This window comes from Magallana gigas, chromosome 4 (genome assembly GCF_963853765.1).
Source record: "Magallana gigas chromosome 4, xbMagGiga1.1, whole genome shotgun sequence".
Lineage (NCBI taxonomy): Eukaryota > Metazoa > Mollusca > Bivalvia > Ostreida > Ostreidae > Magallana > Magallana gigas.
The window spans coordinates 10,393,323-10,414,227 of NC_088856.1; the positions used below are offsets into that span (position 1 = coordinate 10,393,323).

Sequence of the window (20,905 nt, forward strand, 5' to 3'; positions counted from 1 at the left end):
GATCACTGACATTTTAAAGACATTCACTATGTATGGATATGATAATGATAAGCAAACAAAGCTTATAGAATGGATTTAAAGCAAACACATGTGGTAGATTTTTTTTTTTGTAGATAATATACATTTTTGAACAACAGCAAACATTTTGCAGTTCATTTTACATGTGAGACTTTCACTTCCCTAAAGTAAAACAAGCTTTAGAGTCAGGACATAAAGGCCGTGTGTTGACACTAAGTATACAGCCCGTGCACCCTTTAGTTATGTGCTGCCTAAAAATAGATTGAAAAAACCTAGTTCTATTTTTGGTTCTAACAAGGAAGTTTATACCCAGCCCGCCCTTTCTGTCGCTGGCCGAGAGTAGTCAGAATGTCAAACAGCTGGCCGACGTGTAAAAAAACCGGCTCTATAAAAATGAAAGGGATACTCAATACCGATTAATCATTTGTTATCAAAAAAGGATAAAAATATCTGTAGCAGAGGATAACAGGTCGAACCAGGTAGACGTCATTTATTATATGCCTATATAAATGAAAATGATGACTATGTAAGCGATTCTTTTATAATGCAAGATTAAACGTCAAATTTACAATGCTTGATTTTTTTATTATTTATTTTTATTTAATCTAACTCATACCATCAAGTCAGATTGATTTTGGGTTTTGGTTTCGGTTTCGATTTCAAATAAGATATTAACATATATATACACCCGATTTGTTTATCTATCGTTTTCATACAATACATTATGTTTGAAGTGAAAATGGGCACTTAATGTTCATTATTCTACATTATTAACCTGTAATTGGAAATCAAAATTAGGTCAAAGTTTGAGTCGAACATGCATTAATCAAATGTTGGATTACAAAACATTAAGGCTTTATAATCCTTTGTGCGCATGCCCAATAGCAAATGGTAATCAACAAAACCTTTACGTTATCTTACCGAGTCAAGGGTTTCTGATCCGCTCCGCTCTTATGAAATATTTGACAAAACAGACAAAACATATGCAGGTGAACGATTGCACAATCTATATTTTGTCCAAAGATATCGTCGATTTACATTTTACTTAATTACTCAATATTTGTAAATACCTCAGGGTTCAAACGATGTTCATTCAAAAGTTAAAACTTTTTTTCCGTGTATTGAGAGCTGATAAACTAGAGGAGGCGTTTCAAATGAGGAATACATATATAAGGAAATATCCAGGCTTGTTTTTATTATTTTACAATTAAAGGTCTCCTCTGCACATGTCATGATATTATAGCAGAGGATAAGACCGAGTCGGTGGGATCTTGGATAACCTTGAAGGGTCCATATTTCCGTTAAAAACACACCCAAATGATCCACGTATTGCAGTTCTTTTTTAAAGTACAGCAGCTTGTTTTTACAAATGTTAGACTGTAAGGAATTCTTTAAAAACATTATTTTTGTCGGGCTGTTGTGCCAGTCGAAATCCTATAAGTACTTGAAAGTGTCTTGCAATACACTATAGTGGAGTGTCATATACAATCAAAGTACTGAAGAACTGACGGGAGTTGATTTTGTCGATGATTATTTATTTCAAAATCAATGATATGTTATTTTGCATGACAAGTACATGTATACGTAGTTTCTAATTTGAATTACGCATATCTTTATAATATGAACTTTTGAACTTTTTCGACTAGAATGTCGAGAAACCTCCATATGAATCCTGTTAAATAATATTTAAAGATAAAATTAATTCAATCAAACTATGTATCAGTGGTAGAAATATTTCTCGAAAATTGTATGGATCCAAGCAATTTTGAACTCTAGTCTCGTTCAACCAAACGCTCGGCTGACACCGTAAATCTCCCGACCAGGGTTTACGGAGACAGCCGAGCGTCGAGTTGAACGAGACTATATTGAACTCTGGCGTAGGAATACATACGACTACAAAAATATTTAAATTGTTTGTACCATTTAAAATCTGACTATTTTTAAAGTATTTGTAAATAAGTTTCCTTGAAAAACAATGCTTTAGCATACATTACATCGAATTCATCAATTATTTTCAAGAACTAAGTCTTGTCAGGAGCAATGATTTGTGCTGAGGTCCAAACACTGTTTCACTTTCGGTTTGTCCGAGTGACTGCATAGGAGAGTTGATTAAAAATCAACTCCCAAAAACCACTGTCAAATTCAAGACATCAATGATAGAAATATTGGTTGATACAATTTTGGTACATGACATAATTTCCCTCTGTTGATGATACGAAACAATTATAAACATGCAGTTTACTCATTTTGCAACCAATCCTAAATGACTGTATAAACTGAAAAACTGCTACTAAAAAGTACTAAAAAATGGGATAAAAGTTTTGATTAATTTCTAGGAATGGCTTCCAAAGGTTCAAAGTCAAAAGGCAAATCACGCTCGAAGAAACGCCAGCCAGGTAAATAACTCAAATTGAATTGTTTCTTCGTCGTTTCTATGAAAAATAACATCAAAGAATCTATCCTCGAAAACATGCCTAAAACTTTAGAATCTGACATTATTTTAGCTCCCTCTACCTTCAATATTAATATCGAGAAATTCATCGACATACAACAGAGTAGCGGCATTGTCGTCGGGGACCAGAATGTTGTTCATATGGAAGAAAATGCCAAACGTTTGATTGAAGACCCCAAAGGTAAAAATTAAAACGAATGAGAAATGAAAAAAATAAAATCGTAATATAACAGAGGTTAATATTAAATGTGTTTTATCCTACTTAAAATAGAATTTCGGCTGTCTCGGAACGAAGTCGCCATTGGGTTTGTAAATGCAATCCTTTGTCCTGATGGAAGTGGCCCTGTCAAAGGTATACCACTGTTGGATTTACAACAAAGGGTTGAAAATCAAATAAATTTGCTGCAACCTGGAAAACATATCTCTTTTGAAGATTTCGCTGGACATCAAATCCAAAACTTTGTCGACAGAAACACGGATTGGTATGTTAAATTCAAAGACAAGGGAAAGATTTTGGTTCGACTACTTCCAAACAAAATTAAGGAGAAAATGCCTTTAAAAGTACAGGGAAAGCCTCCATTAGTAAGTGATCAACTATCAGTCAGTGCAAACGAAGCGTCAGATGCGGACCTTGGTGTAACTGACTACGAAACTGCTTCATCAGATTTTGAAAATATCCAACAAGTTTTAAATGTAAGTGAATTTTCTTCCCAGGCCAGTAATGACAGATGTTCTGTCGATGAACCCGATGAAATCCCCTGGACTGAAAAGATCCGCACGAAACACCATAAAAAACTTTTAAAAAGAACTTCATCTGATGGAGATTCCATTCCAACATTCTATCAAAACTCTTCTTCCCAAAAAATAATATTGAAAGAGAAAAAAAAGCAATTCACGCGATCAAGTGAAAAGTATTTTGTCCAACTACTAGAGCGTGGTGAGAGTAAAACTGTTTTGATCCGCAATATTCATGGATGCATAAAAAAGTCATCGGATTTCGCATTAGACATGGTAAGTGTTTGGAATACACCAAGAGAAGAATCGGGATTCATAATTATTCAGGATGATCATCTAGAATCTGAAATTGATGATGATGATATAAGTAAACTAAAAAATGCTTTGGAAAAGCAGAGTAGCTCTTTTTCATATTTTCCATGCTGTGAATACGAAGTTGTGACATTTCAAAAAAGAATGTTTATAACAATAGAAATTGCACACCTGCATGATAACCGCATGCCAATACTTAAAAGCGATCAATGTGCTTCTGATGATTTCCAGCAATTATGGTGCAGAAGTGGAACTAAAAGGAAATTGGTCAAGATGAATGACCCAGAAATTTTTGCGATCTATAGCTGGTTTCAACAAAGGGAGGTAGAGCTTCGGAAAAAACAATCGGTACAGCAAAAATCAGACACAGATAATCAGGAACCAAGAATTTCTAACTCAGTTTGCTGGAATGGTGAGCTTTCATTTGATAACTCAATTAAAAATTTTTTGGAAAAGGTTCAAAGATTCAAGAAAGGCCATTTTTCCCTTATGACCGGGGATATACGATGTAAATCTAAAAATCTTAGTGCCTTTTCAAAGCTGCCATTGATATCAGTTTACGATTTTGATATAAAGGGTCGAGAGTGTGGATTATTAAATGCAAATGAACCAACCATGATTGAAAATAGATCTCTGCAGATATACACATGGAAAGACAATTTACCAGGACTTTCTGAGGAATCTACCCTGTGGACTTTTCTTCTAGGTAGACGAGACCAGCCAGATAGTCGGATGAGTGATGACAATGACATCAGGCTTTGGTTAAAACAAGTGTCTGCAAAATTACAAATACATGCAGAGCAAATCCAAAGATTTGTAAATGGATATACCGTCCTAACAGTGCTTATTCTTTGGCCAGAAAACGAAGATCTTGTTGGATTCATGCAAAAGTTTATACAAATATGCTTAGATGAAAATCTGGAACCTTCTCCAAAACTGATTTTGTGCATGTCTAATGAACCAAAAACAGAAACTGGTAGGTCATATTTAAACACCTTATGGCGAGAATGGAACCAACATGTTTATATATTCAAGCTTTCTATGGAAGATATTTGTTCTGCCATTGATTCAGTTTTGAACAGTGATCAAGGAATTCCCAAAAATGGATACATTATCCCTGCTTATGATGGAAAATGTTCACTGTCTGCCAGAGAAGCGTCTTGGTTGAGAGAGGACATGGAAGTGTTATACCAGGACAATCCGTATAACAAAGCATCAGAGGACGTGGATGCATTGTCAGAGGAGAGACACCAGTTTTACAGGGGAGGAAGTTTCCACTGGTTTGCTTGGTATGAATGTGGAAATGATCGTGTTGATGTTGATCGAGATTTAAAAAAGTCAATTGTCTCAAAATTAGATGCAATTATTGAAAGTAACAAAAGCGAAATAGTGTACTTGTACCATGCTCCAGGTTCAGGAGGAACAACGCTTGCGCAGAGAGTCTTGTGGGACTTTCATCAAAAAATCCCTTGTGTCCATATTAAGTTAAGAACCGCGTCTCCTGTTATGGAATTAGTTGTGAAGGTTGAAATGTTGCATGACAAATCCCATAAACCTGTGCTGTTGATGATCGACGGTGAAGAAGAATCTCGAGTTCGACATTTAATGAGACTACTGACGTCTAATGCAATAGCCATTATTCTGTATGTGAAGCAATATCCATATCAAATAAAAAAGGGGGAAACCATGAGAACAAAAGTATTTTTGGAAAGTACGGTATCATCAAAGGAAGCAAAAAATCTCGCCATGAAATACGGTGACCGATGCTTCGGAGATCAATATAAAATTAATACATTAAACAAACTTAGCAGGGACGTTGAAAAGAAAGAGCCCCACTTTCTTTACGAATTTGGACTTGCAGCATTTACTCATGATTTTAAAGGGGTCGAGGCATACGTTAAGGGATATCTCCGGCTTCAAGACAACACTGATGGAAAACTGAAACATTGGCAAAAGATTTTGGGTTATCTTTCCCTAGTTTACTATTACGGTCAAGCCTCCCTCCCCTGTCAGTTTTTCCAGCCACTTTTATGTATGAAAGAAGACGAAGTTGTCGATATTGATGACTTCGGCTATCCTATCAAGGATTTCGTCGTCGTCGACAAGAACGAAGCTAGAAAGGGCAATGTGAGGATTTGTCATCATATCATTGCACAAGAGATTTTGCAGCAGATCTTGGGTGACCCAAGGGAGAAGTTTGAAAGGGGTCCCGATCTAAGCAAGTCGGCAAGACAGTCATTAGAATCATTTTGCATTGATTTTATAGATTATGCGAGTAGTAGAAAACAGCAAACATGTGGAACCATAGCGCATGTATTGGCGCGGACGTTTATATTCAGGGACAACAGAGAAATTAGTGAGACAGCTGAACAAGGGCGGAGAAAACCAAGATTAGCAAGAATTATAATAGACATCTCTTCAAAGCAACCACTGTTTACTGAAAGGTTACATGTATTGAAAAAGCTGACTGATGCCTTTCCGGAGGATCCCAACTTTATTGCTCATTTAGGAAGATTTTATGCATATTGTCGGCCAGATGATCAAAAGATAGCAGAACAATGTTTACAAAAAGCTCTTGACTTGGCAAACGAGCAAACAAAAGGTAAAAAGATTGAGGAACTTGACGAGAGATGGAAACTATCGCTTATGCATATCTATCATATGTATGGAACTATAATCCAAAAACAAATCGCGATGTACACGGGTCAAGCAATCGATGATATTCCCCCTAGGAAGACTAAAGGTGTAAACGTGAAAACACGACTGGAGTATTTAATACCTCTTGCTGAAAGATCTTGCAGTTACTTTACCCTTTGTCGTGAATGCACCCCTCCAGGGAGAGAAAATTGTTATGGGTATGTTGGGGAAATCAATGTTAGACTGCAAATTTGCGACTTTGTGGAAAAGCACTTTGAAATGAATGATTCTCGAGGAATCAAGGGATTTCTTCGTACAAGGTCCGACGACTGGCAAGGAACCGACTTTGTGAAGAAAAGTATTTCTATCATTGACACACTTTTGATGGAATGTTACAATGTAATAGATCAGGACGACATGGACCCATCAATTCAAAGTTCCGTATTCTGGTACAATTTCCTTTTCCATAAAAATACCGTTAACCTTGACACGTTATCTAGTTCTCAAGATCCGACAACATTTCGCCTGCGAATTGCAATGAAGAAACTGAAATGCGTTGGAAAAAGCAAAGATTATACAGTATTAGAACATATCCAATCAACCAATGATATAAATGACATAGTTTCTTGGTACGAGGAAATTTTTAGAAAAAATGGACCATTGGAAAACAAGCGGGCTTTAGATCGAGATTATCAAGAGTGGCTCTTTGCAATACGACATGCAAAATGCAGTAAGCACTATGAATTAGAAAATGTTTTACTTGTTGTTAAACAGTGGGAAGATCAACTGAAAACACCAATGTCCAAATTTTACAATTTTATTTTTACTAGTCTCATGGGATTTGGCTCGAAGAAATTCAGTGGGAAAACGGAATGCCTTCTAGAGGCTCAGCGGATTTTGAAAAACGACATGAAAAAAGCTGGAAAATTCCTTTTAAAACCAAAGTATCCTCGGGAATGGCTAGGAAAGGATGAAACTGGAGTTCGACGCCTTGTGTCAGGGACTAGATTCTTGAGCCTGAATCTGAGTGATCGAGACGTGGTGAAGAGTTTGATGATGTCTGATTTAGCAGTCTGCAAAGGAACAATTTGTCAACCGAACAACAAAAAAGGCGCAGGGTTTATATCTCTTGACCTTGGGGATAATTTGGTTCAGGTGACAGTGTTCTACATCCCTAACGTCTGTAACCTTGTTGGGTCCCACTATGGAGGTCAAAGGGTTGAGTTTGTGATAGGTTTTACAGTAGAAAATGGATATGAGGCTTTTAATGTTAAGTTACTAGAAAAATATGGATGTGGGTCCTGCTGCGGCTCGGTTGAAATAACACAACATGAAACTTTTGCTACGTGTGGTATATGTGGCAATAAGGTCGTTAAAGAAGATATGAATCGCATATCATCAGATTAAGCAATTGTAAAGAGATTTCAAACAAAATTGTGATAATCAGAGGTCATTGGTTTTGGTTCTTAGAGATTGATGGTTGTTTTGTTAAAATACATGAACTGCATCGCTTACTACGCAACTGTCCTCCCTTTTTAAATCTTTACTTTGTTAATGTGTATAATACAATATGTTCCTCTTTATAAGATTAAGGTCCATATTTTTCTCTTAATTTTACATATATTTTTAAGAGAGTTTTTAGTCCATCCATGATATAAAAAGGAAATATGAATTCACGACATATTAATTCGTAAAAAAAATCCAACGCAATTTGATAAATATTTCAAAGTGCATAACTTTTTCAAAATGTAATGCCACAGCCGTCTTCAAATCTTTAAGTATGGAATCAAACATTTTGAAACCAATTATCTTGTAAATGCTTCTTGATCATCTTCATCTTTAACTGTATACATGTATGTATATGTAATTTGAATATTTGTTTTTGTTTTGCGGTGGGTTAACTCGAAGACAATAACTTTTATTGATTTTCTCCACATTTTTGTTTTGGCTTTTGAATCTATTAGTTTCTTTGGCATTATAGCATAATTAATCTTATGAATGGCAATTGTGTTTTGTTATAGGGTAATAAATTTTACAATATTATAGTCCTAATGCAATGTCAATGACAATGAACTTTATTCTCATAATTGAATTTACAGTGTAGAGAAAATACTTAATATGTACAGTATGTACAAACTTCAATATATATAATAGATGAAAATCATTGGTACATGCATGATGAAGGGATAACCGATATGATTTAACCAAGAGAGCTAACTCTCTCAAATATAGTATCTAATAGTTTACAAATATTGGTAAGTTGGTTTATGTTTGTGACATTAAACAGTGTTTCAAATTTTACATTTGGATTTGTTATGATATGATTTGGGGAACATATAACCCTTGAATTGGATATATATACATCAGTACATTTAAAAAGGTAGTGAAAATCATCTCCAATTTCATTGCAGGCACATAATTTACAAACTCTGTTTTCTCTAGGAATATTAAACCATCTCCCTATCTCAATAGGTAATATAGCATTATCTGTTCTAAAATTACATGAATTGTTGTCTTTAGACTGTGCTAATAGAATAATTGTAAGTCAATTGTTTATATTTATATTAGTATGTTTATATCAACTGGTTTTTGTATGTCTATGAGCTGTATAGCTGTTGATCAATAAACAATACAATACAGTAAGAGAAAAAATACGATACAAAAGGACATACGATACAAAAGGAACCAATATCCTATCATAATTGTTGTGTAGTAAGTTATGGTTTACTTATGAAAATATACTCATCCGAATATGTTTAAGCTAGTCGATCTTTGGTGTCAGGTTATTTAGTCATTTAAAATTATTTGATTTAACCATATCAAATGTTTTGATACTGATAAGAACATTATTTTTATTATATTATCATATTACAATTGTTTGGTTTATTTATATGTTTAGGGTAACATTTTCAATGTCTACTTACTTGTGTTGTTGTTTTCGAGTTGTCTTTTTTTGAACAGCATGGTAGTGTAGATATATGCAATAAACAACAATACCTCGGACTTATCATTATACACATGTACCAGTATTTAATTTTTGTTTAATAAACCAAAAACTGAATTGGGCTTAATTTTCTTGAACAAATAAAGAGATTGTTTGAAATATTCTTCTTCAGCACAAGTCTAAAGCATATCAAGGGAAATGCATACAGTTTATCAACACTGTAATGTGTATGTGTAGTAAATGGCAATCCAATGTAAATATTTGGGTTTTCATCATAAAACTTTAGAGACAAAATAAACTTTGAGCTATTTCTTTTTACATCTTTTGGACGAAGAAAACATTATAGGTTATAATTAAGTAGTTCTCAGTACCATTAGCAATTATCAGTAAAGAAATAATAAGTAAAGAATGGCAATATTCGATTAGTCAATGCCTACAATTGTATCTTTATTGGATTCTTTCTGCGGATGCTAAATTAATAAAAATGAGAACATTTACTCAACAATTTCTATTCTATGGGAAAAGATATGGAATAAAAAAACCAATGGTTGCATTAAACAATTCCTGAGCAAATGTTCCGAAGTAAAACCCTTGTTCATTTGTGTAAAGTCTCCTTGTGGGTTTAAATAAGCAAGTTTATGTAACACAGAACACAGTGTAATGTTTTAATATTTTAATTTGCAGTTTTCATCAGTTTTTCTGTACAAATATCATAACAGAACTTGCTTCAATGTTGTCACATTACAAAATGTACACAACCAGAAATAAATAAAGTTGACATAATACAGCATATATATAGACTCTATTTGATTGATTATGACAGTAATTTGCTGATATTTACTCGACAGTTTTGTGCTTTTCTTTAGATTGATCGATTAAATTTTCTTTATCTCTTCTTACTAGTATTACATGTTATTCAACTTTGTCTAAAGAGACTTTTTTGCACAAGTTTTATCTTTTTGTATTATCCAGATACAAGCACCACAGTAAATAATTCTCACATTCTGACTTACATCGATACATAAATGATTAAACTTAATAGGAACCGTAGCTTATGGTGAACGGTGTCGTAATTTTTTTTATTTATCTTGGATGAACACATATTTCATATTCTTTAGGAGAGTAAGTTAAGCCGTAATTGCCATTGAAGTTATATTGAGTGTTTTCAGGCTTGTCAATACTGCAGTTCTGCAGAAGGTGCGCCAACATGAAGAATATCTCGGACTGGGCCATCATTTTCCCGATACAACTACGCCTCCCAGCGCTGAATGCAAGCACGTTATCCACTTTCTCTTTAATAAGACAACCTTTGTCATCTAGAAACCTTTCGGGCTGGAATTCGAACGGATTACCCCAGTATTCGTCGTGCATGACAGAAGCAATGTTAAAGAAAACAACAGTTCCTTTCTCTATCAGGTTTCCTTTCACATATACGTCAGTTGTTGTCATATGTGGAATCCCCATTGGAAGTATTGGAGATAATCTCATAATTTCTGATATTGCTGCCATCGTGTATGGTAAAACATTTCTATCCGATATTGCTATGACCTTGTTCCTTCCTATGGTTTCGTCTAGTTCTTTTTGGATTTTCAATTGCACATCTTGATATTCAGCGAGATACATGAGAGCCCAATTTAGCGTTGTTGCGGTCGTGTCGTACCCAGCGCCGAAGAAGTCTTGCAGTGTGCCCAAAATCTGGCTTTTCGTCAGACCTACTTCGTTAGGTAAATCTGTGATGTTGTACTTCAAACAAGCGTTCAGAAGACCATCTAAAGCATGCCGGGTGTGCATTGGATCAAAGGTATTCTTTATCTCAATTTCATGAGCGTTGCTAGCGTTCTTGAAGTGATTAGCTAATTCTAAAAATCTTTTGAATCGGCCTGGACAAACGTATTGTAACCAAGGTAAAACATCGAAATAATTTCCAGCAGTGAAGAATTCCTGGAAAATAGCTTGATCATTCATCACTTTTAAGAACTCTGGATCTTCTCGAATGTTTTCGCCTTTTCCGTAGCAAAATTGGTATATACTACTACCAGCTGCCAAGTAAATTTCCGATTTGGGATTAAAAGGTTTGCCTTTAGCTTCCAGAAAGCTGGAGACAAGAATATCAGCCTCTTCTCTAAAAACTTCAAGCATCCCTGAATGATCGTAGCTACTAAACTCCCTGAGCACACTACTGGCGATTTTCCGGTGCTGTATGTATCTCTCGTCAAAACCACTAAAAGAGAGGCTCTTCATGTCGTTCAGACTCTTGATCGAGAAGAACGGTGGCCGTGAAGCGAAGCTGTCAGAGTCACGCGTGAGTGTTGTTTTCACGGTGTCTTTACCGCATATTACAACCGTGGGCCACATGCCGAATCGCAAAGAAAACACGTCCCCGTACAGTCTCTGGTACTCTCGGAATTTTTCCACTGGACGTGATCCGAGAAATGGCAGGTGCCCGACGACTGGAAGTCCCCACGGACCAGGGGGTCTGCGGCTCCACTCCAGGATGATTTTAAGGGTGACAAATACAGTACACAGCACCGTCACCACCCCGACAAGGGCCGAGGTCTTCTGATCAAGATGGAAAATCGATCCCGATCCAATCGTCGTCATTTTGGCTGGAATGAAGTGAATAGATGGTTGTTAGATGGACCTCTTCGAACACCTGACCAACAATGTAACGTGTTACATGTAATGGCTTTAATTATTATAAACTAGTTAACTTTTATACTTTATTTAAATGCACATTAATTTTACATATTTAATTACACAAAAAACGGCATTTTATTCGATTTCCAAATCTATTTCTGAATCAGCTTAAATCGTAATAATTTCATAATTTTTGCCTTGAGTTTGTGTTGAGTACTAAATGCTACCTACATTTTTTTAATAAAATGTGATTGATGTTATTACTTCAGATCATTTTAAAGTACTTTATAGTATTTCACTAGAAAGCCGATCTGCACCAAACTGTGTTGTCCACAACTTCACAATAATCAAAGGCCTGAAGGGCCACAATGGCGTCGAGTTAAAGTTAATTTGAAGAATAAAAACCTAAGTAATTTTTTTTTTTAATCAAAATAATCTCCACTATTACCAAAAAAGCATACATTTTTTATTTGTCTTATTTATGGTTCTCCTTCATTGATCAAATGTACACTTAGGTACTGTAGATTTTTAAAAAAACTTAAAACAAAGTTTGATTCTGTAACTCTTAGTAATGTGTGTACTTAACATGAGACCAACTTTTCTTGTTATAAAAATTGAGTTTGGCGGTCAATTTAACAGAAATGAAATTTAATATAGATTTTACGCAGTAATCTAAAATAATAGAAATATTAAAATTAAATGTGATTTTTTTTAATATTTTCAAAAATCATTCTGATTTGGTTATTGACCATTCATTTAGAAATTGGTATCAATTATGCTTACTTTTTAAAAACAAATATAAAGACAAATACATAAATAGTCAATTTTCAAAAAAAAAAAATAATAATAATGTTTTTTTATCACATAACTAATTAAATTAAAATTCATTACAAATGGACTCACCTAATTCTTTAAAAGTTTTGAATGTTAATTAAAAATCTAAGTTTAGAAATATCTTAAGAGTTAAACTTTTTTTTTTAGATTTTTTTTTCTATTCATATAGAATTAAATATTAAAATTATGAATGTGTTTAATTCTATATTTTGTACATTGTAAACTACTGATAAACACCCTGTCTCTTATTATCAATTTGATTTAAAATTCACAAGGGTCCAAATGACACGGGCCGAAAAGATCAGGGGTAGATAAAAGAAAGCACCCATTCACGTTGTTTACAAAGCGAAAGTAGTTCACTTGTTGGTTTAAAATAACTTTTGGTTGTAGATATAGGGCGAATTTATTGATCAAAAACTAGTTTTGGTTTTAATTCGGTTTTGCAAACTTTTCATTTATTTGCAAAACTGGTTTAGAACTAGTTTTAAACTAAATCTAGTTTTTGTATTTATTGGCTTTAAACTGAAACAAGTTTCCATGAAACCTAAAACCATCTTCGAGTGCGGTTTCGGGGGTTTTAAATACTTTCAAGATGGCGGAGAGGTGTTCGAAAGAGAGTAGTTGATACTCAAGTGTGGCACATGTATCAAAGAATGAACTTAGCGAAGCATATGGGTATCGTTCTAACGTTAAACATATGTGTCTCAAAGGATCTATGATAGTACATACATGTATAGTACTGACCAAAATAATAATGTGGAAGAGACCGATTCCATTAATACAAACACTGAGAATTACCCTTTGCAATTGACAACAGGCAAACAAAAAAATATCCAAAGTGGTTGATGAAAACAAAGGAATTCATTGAAAGATCTGCTCATAACATTTTTTAGTACACATCATAATGCTTGAATAAGTTCGCCTGTCTATCTCATTGATGGCCATTTAACTACGGCTCTTTGAAATCAACAAGATTTGTCTGGCTTGTGAGCTATACCACGTAATTAGTAGATATTTCACTTGAAACCAGTGTCATTTTTAACTTGTTTCAAACGCCTTGGGTGAATCAAATGATCTCTATTGATATACGTGTAGAAAAATGAATATCAATATAGTTTTTTGGAGTTGAATTTAATCAACTCTCCTATGCAGTAACTCTGGCAAACTGAAAGTGAAACAGTGTTTGGACCTAAGCACAAATCATCACCGCTGACAAGACTTAGTTCTTGAAAATAATAGAAAAATTCGATGTGATGTATGCTGAAGCATTGTTTTTCAAGGAAAGTTATCTATAAACACTTTGAAAATAGTCAGATTTTATATAATACGAACAATGTAGATATTTTTGTAGTATCATGTATTCCTACGCCAGAGTTTAATATAGTCTCGTTCAAACAAACGCTCGGCTGTCTCCGTAAATCTCCGACAGAGAGAGGCTCTCTTGCGTGTCGGAGATTAATGGAGACAGCTGAGCGTCTGGTTGAACGAGACTTGAGTTCGATACCAATAGTGTTTGGATCCATACAATTTTTAGAATTGCGATTACTGATACATAGTTTGAAATCTATCTTAAAGTATTACACAACATGATTCATAAAGGGTTTCTCAAAATTCTTGTCGGAAAAGTCTGAAAATTCATATCATAAAAATGTGCCTCATTTAAATACAGACTAGAAACTGATTGCAACGCAAGATAAGTTGATTTTGAAAGAAATGATAATCGATAAAATCAACTCCCGTCAGTACTTCAGTACTTTGATTCATAGCAGCATTCACTTTTGCAAAATATTGAAATGGTGTTAAAAGTAAATTTTGCAATGGGTTCGCAGAATAACCTAACATGTGGGTATTGCCAGGAAAAAAATTGTGTACACACTTTTAATAAAGACTTTCATGCAAATGCAGATTAGTTCAAAAATTGTTTTCTTTAATTTCTAGAACAAATCCAGTAGGTATGCGAGTGCAATGGCAACCATTTTTCTAAACTAACTTTCCATTTAGTGCTAAACCTTCAAACTACCCAACTGGTTTCAAACAGATATGAAACTATTATCAAACCATAAACCTAAACTCGAACTAGTTTGTGATCAATAAATTCGCCCTATACTTAGGAAGTTTTGTTTCTAAAAGATCAAACATTTGTGCATTCAATATTCAATATTCGATATGGATAAAAAATAATCTGTTTTGCAGGCTGGTATATTTCATAACCATTGAGTATGTAGGCCTAACTATCGCATGTGTCATCCGCTGAAACCCAGACATATTGTTTACAATAAAATATGAACATTTTCAAAGACATAAACCATTTCGTATCTGCCAACTTGTTTTGTTGACGTACAGTTCTGCTCGAAATTGAAGTATGTCATCTATTTTTCTTCAAACACATATGAAAACTTTGCACGCATTTGAGTTGTTTGGCTCCTTAAAATTCGCAACTTCCGGACGTAGGTTCCCTAGAAAGCTTTCGAGCTTCGCTCGACGCCATAAAAATGTCAACCTTAAAATTGAATGGTGAAACTTGTGTTGGAAAATAGTGCCCCAAAATTGAATCTTAATTAAAGCATGTATTCTCCAACAACATTATTACAAGCTTACTATATGACTGCTTTTCAGTACTTTGCTTTTAAATACTTTTGAAGTATAAGCCGTTGACCTAAGTGAGAGAACTTTCTTTGATTCGAGAGAGCAAACATTACCAAAAATCCAAGAAAGGAAATGTATGGTGGTCATGTAATTAAACGCATATTCGTTGACATAACAAGTCAAATAATACTGGTGTAACCTGATTTTGTACAAATGTACTATAATGTTCTAATTTTATTTAAAAATGATACGCCTACCTATGAAAAATAAGTTTATTATTTACCCCTATTTGGTGAATAATTGGTAATTAGAATCCATTTAATAAGATAATGCATCATTTTAAATAATAATGGAGCTTTGAATGAAATTACGACTTCAAATAGAACCACGTGTAGTTTTCCTAGTTTTGGTTCACTGCGATAGAAGCATTATTTGGCTGGATATATTTATATAATAGTGTTGTGTTGTGCATGTACTATGCCTAAATAGTAGTCAGGGTTTGATACATAGTGCACGAGCCGGAGGCGAGTGCACTATGTATCAAACCCTGACTACTATTTAGGCATAGTACATGCACAACACAACACTATTGTTATTATTATGCCGACTGTTGAATATACTGACGTGCTTTGCTATAAGTAGGTGTAACGTTCGAGTGTTGACAAGTTCCTATTAATTATCACTGGAAAAGCAAGCGTTTTTTTCCCTTCAAATTAATCAATTGACTTGATTGTTTATTTAATCAACAAGTTGTTGTACAATAAAAAGTCAACAAAGGTTTATGTTCTTTTCAAGAAATGAGAGACGTTTGGCCTTACCGAGAAAACTCGAAATGTTAAGCAGACGAAATCTCATTGAATTTTTTTTCTTGAACATTCTTTATCAAGCGTCATTTAAAAAAGCGTTTTTGTGATTCTCATGTAGAATTTCTTTGAAAAATGTTCAATCAATTTGTTCAAAAGTTTATAGAAAACTTTAAAATTACCGTCAATAATGAAGTGTTTTTGGAAAAATGAATAATTTTAATTGCTTGATGTAGGTCGTATATATCTACGTTTTATATTTATAAATACCGTTGACTATAATTACGTCTAATTTAGCGTAGCGGTAACGCGTTGGGCTTCAAGCTGTACTGGCACTGTACCAGTTATCGGCTATAATTTTACGTTTTCCTTTCGTGTTTCCTTATTTCTTGATATATTAGAATAAAACTTTCATTACTTTAAATTGTGAACTCCTTATTTATCCATCGGTTAGATTATATCATCATTTAGAACCCAAAACATATTGTTTCTGTGCTTTTTAGCATGCCCCGAATTTGCCTAGGTTTTATGATTTACTGGACCAGTTATCGGCTTCGTGATAATAACATAGTAAAATCCTTGTACATGTTGATTTTATATTCTGCAAAGTGTTGACTGAATTATGTCCCTTGCAGGATCAGCCTATAGGTCGTAGGGGTTATTATACATAAATTAAACTCATAAAATTATTCTTTTATCATCATACGGTAATACACACAATCGTACGCTAATCAATGCATAATTATACAATCAGGCGTTCAACTGCGCCATGAATCTCTCGGAATTTAGTGAGTTCCTTTTCTTTATAAATGTTATATGTATTGATATTATATGTCAAATCAAAGAAGGGATATAATTACGTATCACAAAGAGGTCATATTCTATTTTTAACTTATTACGTCACATCCCCCACAGCTAAAAGTGCAAAGATGTAAATCAGCGGTAAACAATGATCGTTAAAGCTCATGTTTAAAACATATTGAAGAAAGTTTTCAAGCAAACTTACTTTTCTTTATTAGAGACAGATGACTGAATTAAAAAATCTCAGATATTCGCGTGCTATTGACCCGACCCTCAGTTTAGCCGATAACTGGTCTTAGCCGATAACTGGTACAGTACCAGTAATGATTTTAGCGTCGTGAGTTCGAACCCCGCTGTCGGCGCTTGAAAGGTGTTCGTTGAAAATATTTGCCGTGCTCTATTTCGGCATAGTATGCTTACGCTATATAAATCCTTTGATACTATGCGAAAATAAATAAGTATTGAATATATAGTGATAAACTGACAGAAGGGTTTGATACATAGTGCACGAGCCGGAGGCGAGTGCACTATGTATCAAACCCTGACTACTATTCAGGCATAGTACATGCACAACACAACACTATTGTTATTATTATGCCGACTGTTGAATATACTGACGTGCTTTGGTATTAGTAGCTGTGACGTTCGAGTGTTGACAAGTCGCTAAAAATAATCACTGGAAAAGCAAGCGTTTTTTTTTCTTCTTCAAATTAATCAATTGATTTGATTGTTTATTTAATCAACAAGTTGTTGTACAATAAAAAGTCAACAAAGGTTTATGTTCTTTTCAAGAAATGAGAGACGTTTGGCCTTACCGAGAAAACTCGAAATGTTTAGCAGACGAAATCTCATTGAATTTCTTTTCTTGAACATTCTTTTTCAAGCGTCATTTAAAAAAGCGTTTTTGTGATTCTCATGTAGAATTTCTTTGAAAATTGTTCAATCAATTTGTTCAAAAGTTTATAGGAAACTTTTACTTTAAAATCACCGTCAATAATGAAGTGTTTTTGGAAAAATGAATAATTTTAATTGCCTGATGTCAGTCGTATATATTTACGTTTTATATATCTAAATACCGTTAATTATAAGAACGGCTAATTTGGCGTAGCGGTAACACGTTGGGCTTCAAGCTTGAATGATTTTAGCGTCGTGAGTTCGAATCCCGCTGTCGGCGCTGGAAAGATTTTCGTTGAAAATATTTGCCGTGCTCTATTTCGGCATAGTATGCTTACGCTCATCGTCGGTGACCCACGTGTGATTCACATCGATTCTCTCCATCATCATTTGAGGAAACTTGTGGACTCAAAACCGTGGTTTGCGACGATGGCTTACGCTATATAAATCCTTTGATACTATGTGAAAATAGATGAGTATTGAATGTATAGTGACAAACTGACAGAAGGCATAATAATGATAGATATACGGACAAAACAAAGGCAAATGGCAACTACTTATCATCAATTACTATTATAGAGTGTTTTCATGAAAATTCAATTTCATAAAGTAATGCAAACGAAAACTGTTGAAGTCCAGTTTCAATTTCACCGGGAAACGGTATGATAAAAATAACATATTATTTGTTTAAATGACATATTCCCACAATTATTTTTCTTTCTTCATTTATAAGTCTGTTTACATGTACCTCTAGTACATTTTTGAAATTAATTCGCCTCAAAATATTCGGTCAGAAGTGATAGAGGGCGCTTGATTCGATACTGGAAAACGAATTCGAAACTAGGAAAATGGAGGGGGTATTGAAATTACTATCTCCGTAATTCATCCTTTATATTTTCGGAAGTTTGATACTACATTTTAGAAGGACAAAGAAATGTGATTTAAACAAAAAATAAAAACATTTGGAATTCTGATAATAATAGTCGCATGCACCACGACAAAACCGCATACTGATTCGTTACTGGTAAAACGACTGTACATGTAGAAAATGTATCTCTCTTACGCTGAGTAAGGAAAATGACCTTTGATTTTTTTCATAACCCACGTAGTGCGTGCACACTGCATTTATGTTTCTTTCAAAACCGTAAACATATCATGTGTTAAACGGGTCGCATGTCTCAAAACGTGTCATTTGGCTGGGGGTTTTTAATTTCGGTGATTACTGGGACAAACATGCACACTGGTCGTAAGTCCGTCTGCAGTGTAGTCAGTAGTCACGTACACACACACACTACTAGTTCGTCCTTTCTATTAAAAGAGTGTCCATGTACATGTATATATGTGTAATCCGGATTCGTGTATTAAATTATATTTACATTCACTACGTATCGATTTTGTAATATAAAACCCATAATACAAATGACACCAAATTGAGGCGCCAACGGGGTTTGCTATTTTATATTTAAATATTTAATCGTACGATGGCTCAAAATTATATAAATACATATGTATAAGTAATAAGGAATCATTCTTTGAATATTATGAGGTGATAATTTCAGTCGGGACGTGATCAAATATATTATAAAGCCCTTCGGACTTTATTGGATCTGATCACGCCTCCACCAAAATTATCACCTCATAATACTCAAAGAATAACTTTTTATTCCTTATGTGAATTATTCTTTCATAATTAATCATATCAAAGATATCTGTAACATAATTTATCAACAAATCCGTCATACATGTGTTAAGCTACAATAACAGGTATTGAGAATTTGGCCACGCATGTTTTAGTATCAAATGACGCGTTTCGTTTCTGTTTACAAACGCCATGTTATGAAAGCATCTTACTTTGCTTGTTTATCGAACGCCATTGCGATTACGACAAATTTATTAAAATATTGCATATTTTAATAAAGTTAGTACAATACTCTTTACTTACTAATTCTTTTTTCCTTCGATGCACTTGTCCTATAAACTCTGCATGCGCGCACACGTACGTGTAGGAAGACAGTACAACAATTGATGGAAATTACATAACCATTCTTTATGTCGCGTTTAGCGAGTTATCGCCCGTCGCAGGTTTGCGATTTTTAAATTTTTAAAACAAGTGGGGTGTCATCTCGTCACCATTTTGACACTGCATTTGACACGAGACCCATGATCATGCTTTTATATTCATTTCAACGATCGAAATTTTTTTTAGTACATATATTAATGCGATATTTTATCTAGATCTTCGGAAAAACTCTGTTGAGAGTACTTAAAGCTGCTTGGTCCGATTTTATATCAAATTTTATGCACGCTTTTAAACGATGGCTATGCTTAGTATATGTATAATAATAGACATTGCAGTAGTTTTACCCGTCAATTATGCCAAATTTCAATGAAGAAATATACGTACAAAATTTGCTAACAAAACACGACATTAAAAGGTACCGCATTATTTCGCCTCGATCATGTTAAATTTCACCCCTGACGATGAGACGGGTATGGTTGTATTACGAATTTGACACCGCTTTAAATAAAGGTCGAAATGATCAGACAAATTACAAATAAACATGTGTACGTTTTGTTCGCTAATATTTCTAAAGTCTGCTTTCTTTACAATCGATGCATAGCATGCGGGTTGAAAAACCCCAATAATTCGGGGGACGAAACCAAGCGGTTTCCTTTTCTAATCTTTTTGGGTTTTTTTCGTTTGCCCAAAGAGAAATTATTTTTATTTACTTTCAATATTTCTAACTTTGAAAGGAGACTGATTCTGCTGGTGTAAATAGAAGAAAGTCCATAACTTTCTAAGATAAATGATTTGTATGAAAAAAAATTTGATACTGTAATTACAAAAAAATCGAACCAAGCAGCTCTAAACTGCTTGCAGAGTGAACTTTTTATGACAGAAACAGGTAAACTTTTTGTGATTTTTTTTTACATATTTGTGTGCAAAAAATTTGGGGTTTATTTATATTTTCTATTAAAAATATGCTCGGTTTTCTTTATATAAGCCTCATTATTTTTCAGCATGTAGTTGCACATTGCACACATTGCAAACACTACCGATTTACATAAAATTGAAGTAAGTTTGTCCCTTTCATTTACAGAAACCTGCGATGTCTATTTCTTATAAATATTTGTGGATTCCTTTCTGATCCTCTGGATAAAGATAGGAAAAATAAACATGCACTTATTTACTTTCCAAGTTATCTTTTCAGATAAATTTGATTACTAACATCTTGCCTTACATATTATGTA

General features: G+C 34.1%; 2 protein-coding genes across 4 annotated transcripts; one reads left to right on the forward strand and one right to left on the reverse strand.

Annotated features, from left to right (window-relative positions):
- The first annotated feature begins 301 nt into the window (after window positions 1–301).
- LOC136274436 (uncharacterized) lies at window positions 302–9,215 on the forward strand. 2 transcript variants are annotated; one of them, XM_066081241.1, is made up of 5 exons: window positions 302–497; window positions 2,355–2,414; window positions 2,523–2,651; window positions 2,742–6,884; window positions 6,985–7,187. In XM_066081241.1, the coding sequence occupies exons 2-5, from the start codon at window positions 2,357–2,359 to the stop codon at window positions 7,035–7,037; spliced, it is 4,383 nt and encodes a 1,460-aa protein (XP_065937313.1). In that variant the 5' UTR covers window positions 302–497; window positions 2,355–2,356; the 3' UTR covers window positions 7,038–7,187. The 2 variants fall into 2 exon arrangements, with proteins under 2 accessions (XP_065937313.1, XP_065937312.1); XM_066081240.1 differs by having other exon boundaries at window positions 303–497; window positions 2,742–9,215.
- Window positions 9,216–9,766: 551 nt separating this feature from the next.
- On the reverse strand, window positions 9,767–19,718 carry LOC136274438 (cytochrome P450 1A1-like). 2 transcript variants are annotated; one of them, XM_066081242.1, is made up of 2 exons: window positions 19,596–19,718; window positions 9,767–11,704 (listed from the first exon to the last, which is right to left on the reverse strand). In XM_066081242.1, exon 2 carries the CDS (start codon window positions 11,697–11,699, stop codon window positions 10,182–10,184), a length of 1,518 nt encoding a protein of 505 aa, XP_065937314.1. In that variant the 5' UTR covers window positions 11,700–11,704; window positions 19,596–19,718; the 3' UTR covers window positions 9,767–10,181. The 2 variants fall into 2 exon arrangements, with proteins under 2 accessions (XP_065937314.1, XP_065937315.1); XM_066081243.1 differs by having other exon boundaries at window positions 9,767–11,751; window positions 19,596–19,702.
- Window positions 19,719–20,905: the final 1,187 nt, after the last annotated feature.

Bases quoted from the DNA above. Each gene is read 5' to 3' on its own strand.
- LOC136274436 (XM_066081240.1), top strand. From the start codon at position 2,357: ATGGCTTCCAAAGGTTCAAAGTCAAAAGGCAAATCACGCTCGAAGAAA. The intron at 2,415-2,522 runs GTAAATAACTCA...ACATTATTTTAG, and splicing joins CTCGAAGAAACGCCAGCCAG to CTCCCTCTACCTTCAATATT. The intron at 2,652-2,741 runs GTAAAAATTAAA...TACTTAAAATAG, and splicing joins TTTGATTGAAGACCCCAAAG to AATTTCGGCTGTCTCGGAAC.
- LOC136274438 (XM_066081242.1), bottom strand. From the start codon at position 11,699: ATGACGACGATTGGATCGGGATCGATTTTCCATCTTGATCAGAAGACC.